The sequence below is a fragment of the Scylla paramamosain genome, chromosome 10, assembly GCF_035594125.1.
Source record: "Scylla paramamosain isolate STU-SP2022 chromosome 10, ASM3559412v1, whole genome shotgun sequence".
NCBI lineage: Eukaryota > Metazoa > Arthropoda > Malacostraca > Decapoda > Portunidae > Scylla > Scylla paramamosain.
Window position 1 is genome coordinate 5507501 of NC_087160.1, and position 2500 is coordinate 5510000.

General features: G+C 50.6%; 1 protein-coding gene across 3 annotated transcripts in view; it reads left to right on the plus strand.

Annotated features, from left to right (window-relative positions):
- The window catches only part of LOC135104152 (uncharacterized), a 54734-nt gene extending 52693 nt beyond the window's left edge, over positions 1 to 2041 (plus strand). For all 3 annotated transcript variants that reach the window (XM_064011208.1, XM_064011209.1, XM_064011211.1), the window contains 3 exons: positions 1 to 61; positions 616 to 877; positions 1184 to 2041. The exon at positions 1 to 61 is cut by the window's left edge and continues 59 nt beyond it. In XM_064011208.1, the coding sequence (XP_063867278.1) occupies positions 1 to 61; positions 616 to 877; positions 1184 to 1430 (570 nt within the window). In that variant the 3' untranslated portion in view covers positions 1431 to 2041. The remainder of the gene's footprint in view (positions 62 to 615; positions 878 to 1183) is intronic.
- The last annotated feature ends 459 nt before the right edge of the window (positions 2042 to 2500 follow it).

Here is a 2500-nt window from a genome sequence, read left to right on the forward strand (position 1 = left end):
CCTCGCGACTCCCGCAGGTACGACAGGAAGGCGCTGGGGAACCACTTCACTCTACTGCAGGGTGAGTGAGCGAGGGAGTGATGGAGGGAGAGAGGGAGGAAGGATTGAGTGAATAAAAGATTGAGTGGGTGGGTGGCTGGCTGGGTAGGTGAGTGAGTGAATGAGGGAGGGAGGGAATGAGTGCCCGACTGACTGATTGGATGTGTGAGTGAGTGAGTGAATAATTGAGTGAGTGAGTGAGTGAGTGAACGGCAAACTGAGAAAGAGGATCGTATTCTTAAACGTATTGGTGTTTTATCTTGACTACTTTTGACAGGGGCTAGTGGATGTTATTGTGGTTTTCAAAAGTGTTTTTATGGTTCTAGTGTTGCTTTACTTTGAACAGGCTCCATCGAATGTTACTGAGGTTCTTCAAGAATGTTTTCACGATTTTAGCGATGGTTTACCTAGAAATTTGCATAATTCATGGAAAATAAGAAAACACGACTAATTATCTCTGTGGTCTACGAAAAGACTTTTCATGAAAGCTGAATGTGTTTATGAATGGCCAGGAAAAGACAAAGGCAAGCTCTTTTTTTTGAGTCTCCCTCTAACTCACCTCGTTTTCTATGACAGACACATACTACGAGCACACCAAACTCACCCTGATCCTGGACAAGGGTGGGGTAGGAGGTGGCGGCGGCGTCGGCGGGAAAGTGTCTCCTATGCCCAACGAGAGCCCGCGCCGTTACTCCAGGAACCTCCTCGTGCTGGCCTACATGTCACTGGAGGATTCGACGGACCCCGGGCTGCTGGCAGGCTGGGTGCGCTGGTCTGGCGCGTGGGAGGCTTACTCGCTGTTGCAGGAGAGGAAGCTGCCTGTCTCCAGTATTACTCTGTAAGTACGGCTCCCTCCTACCCTCCTGCCCCAATAACTCTCGTGTAACTCTTGTAAGCCTTGTTGTGAGAAAGTTTGGACTTCAGGCCAGCCAAGCCGTCATCTAAAAATTCACGTTTTATTTTTCCATCCCGTCGCTCCCTCCCTTCCATCCACTGCCTTCCAACGTCACAGCTCCCTAGGGTGACCTGCCATACATCCCCTCACCCACACCCCCCGCCACCCATAACCACAACCCGCTCCATCCCTCCCTCCCTCCCCCCTCCCTCCAGTCCCTTCCGCATCCCCATCCTCATGCCTCCCCAGGTACGTGCGAGAGCCGTCCCTCACTCCGCCGCGCCGCCCCAAGGAAACCTTCAAGTACGTGGTGCTGCTGGAGGTGATGACGTGGGCGGCGAGCCAAGTACAGCAGCTGCGGGCGGCCACCCAGCGGCTGAGGGTGGAGCGGTGGAGTGGATACACGGGGCTCTATACCCTCCACACCCTCCATGACTTCTCCGACAATTTCTCCAGCAACGACAGCATCAGCAGGATGGTAGCGGACGTGCTTTGAGACCGGCATCGGGGAGGAGCTGCTCGAGACCCGCCGCTCTCCTCCCGCCTTCCTGCCTCGTGGTGCTGCAGGAAGCGAAAGTTCAACGATAGGGAATGGATTTGACTGAACGTGGCTCAGCTTGCGAGTGACTGTCCAGGTGCCTTCTGAGTGTCTATAAAGAAATGACATCAAAATTAGTGGAGGTGATGCTCATACCCTGGTGAAAAAGTGGCTTGAAGTAGAGGGAAACAACCAGTGAACTGCAGTGTAGATTAGTGGACGAATGGAATGCCGTGATGACTAGTGACGGAGGTGTTCGCTTCTCACCCCTCGGCTATGTTGAGGCCACACGCTCACCGCCGAACAGCGACAGTAAAAGTATTATTAGAACAACGTATCCTAGAGAGTTGGCCAGTAGGGCGGCTTTGCGGTGCACGCTCTAGTGTGCCTGACAAGCCTCCCGCATTGAGTAAGAGCGGCCAGGCCAGCAGCAGCAGTAGCAGATACTTAACACCGCCATGCAGGTGTCAAGCATCGCACACAGGCTGTGGCACACTCTGTATACACGCCGTTCGTAATATTTACTGAAGAAAATATCTAAGATACAAAATAAAGGAATTATTAAGGCCATCCTATTTTTTAACGTCCAGCAAACCTTCAGGGAGCGTGGTAATGACAGCATTTTTCTTCCGGGTCTTCATGATTTATTGAGTTTTTACTATAATGACAGCTCCTGACAAAATATTATCATCAAATAATAAATAAGGCACAGCACTTTGACCAGAATATTAAGAGCAAAATAACTGAAAGCCACTGTAAAAGACTTAATCGCAAAACTCTTAATATGTTAGTAATTCTGTTTTCTGTATTTCTGATTAATGATGACATTTCTCTGTCAGCTCTCCTTCACTCGTGTCTCGTTCAGGATAACTCTCTTTGCATCTTCTCCTTATCGTGATGCCGCCACTCTCTCTCTCTCTCTCTCCTCTCTCTCTCTCTCTCTCCTCTCTCTCTCTCTCTCTCTCTCCTCTCTCTCTCTCTCTCCTCTCTCTCCTCTCCTCTCTCTCTCGTCTCTCTCTCTCTCTCTC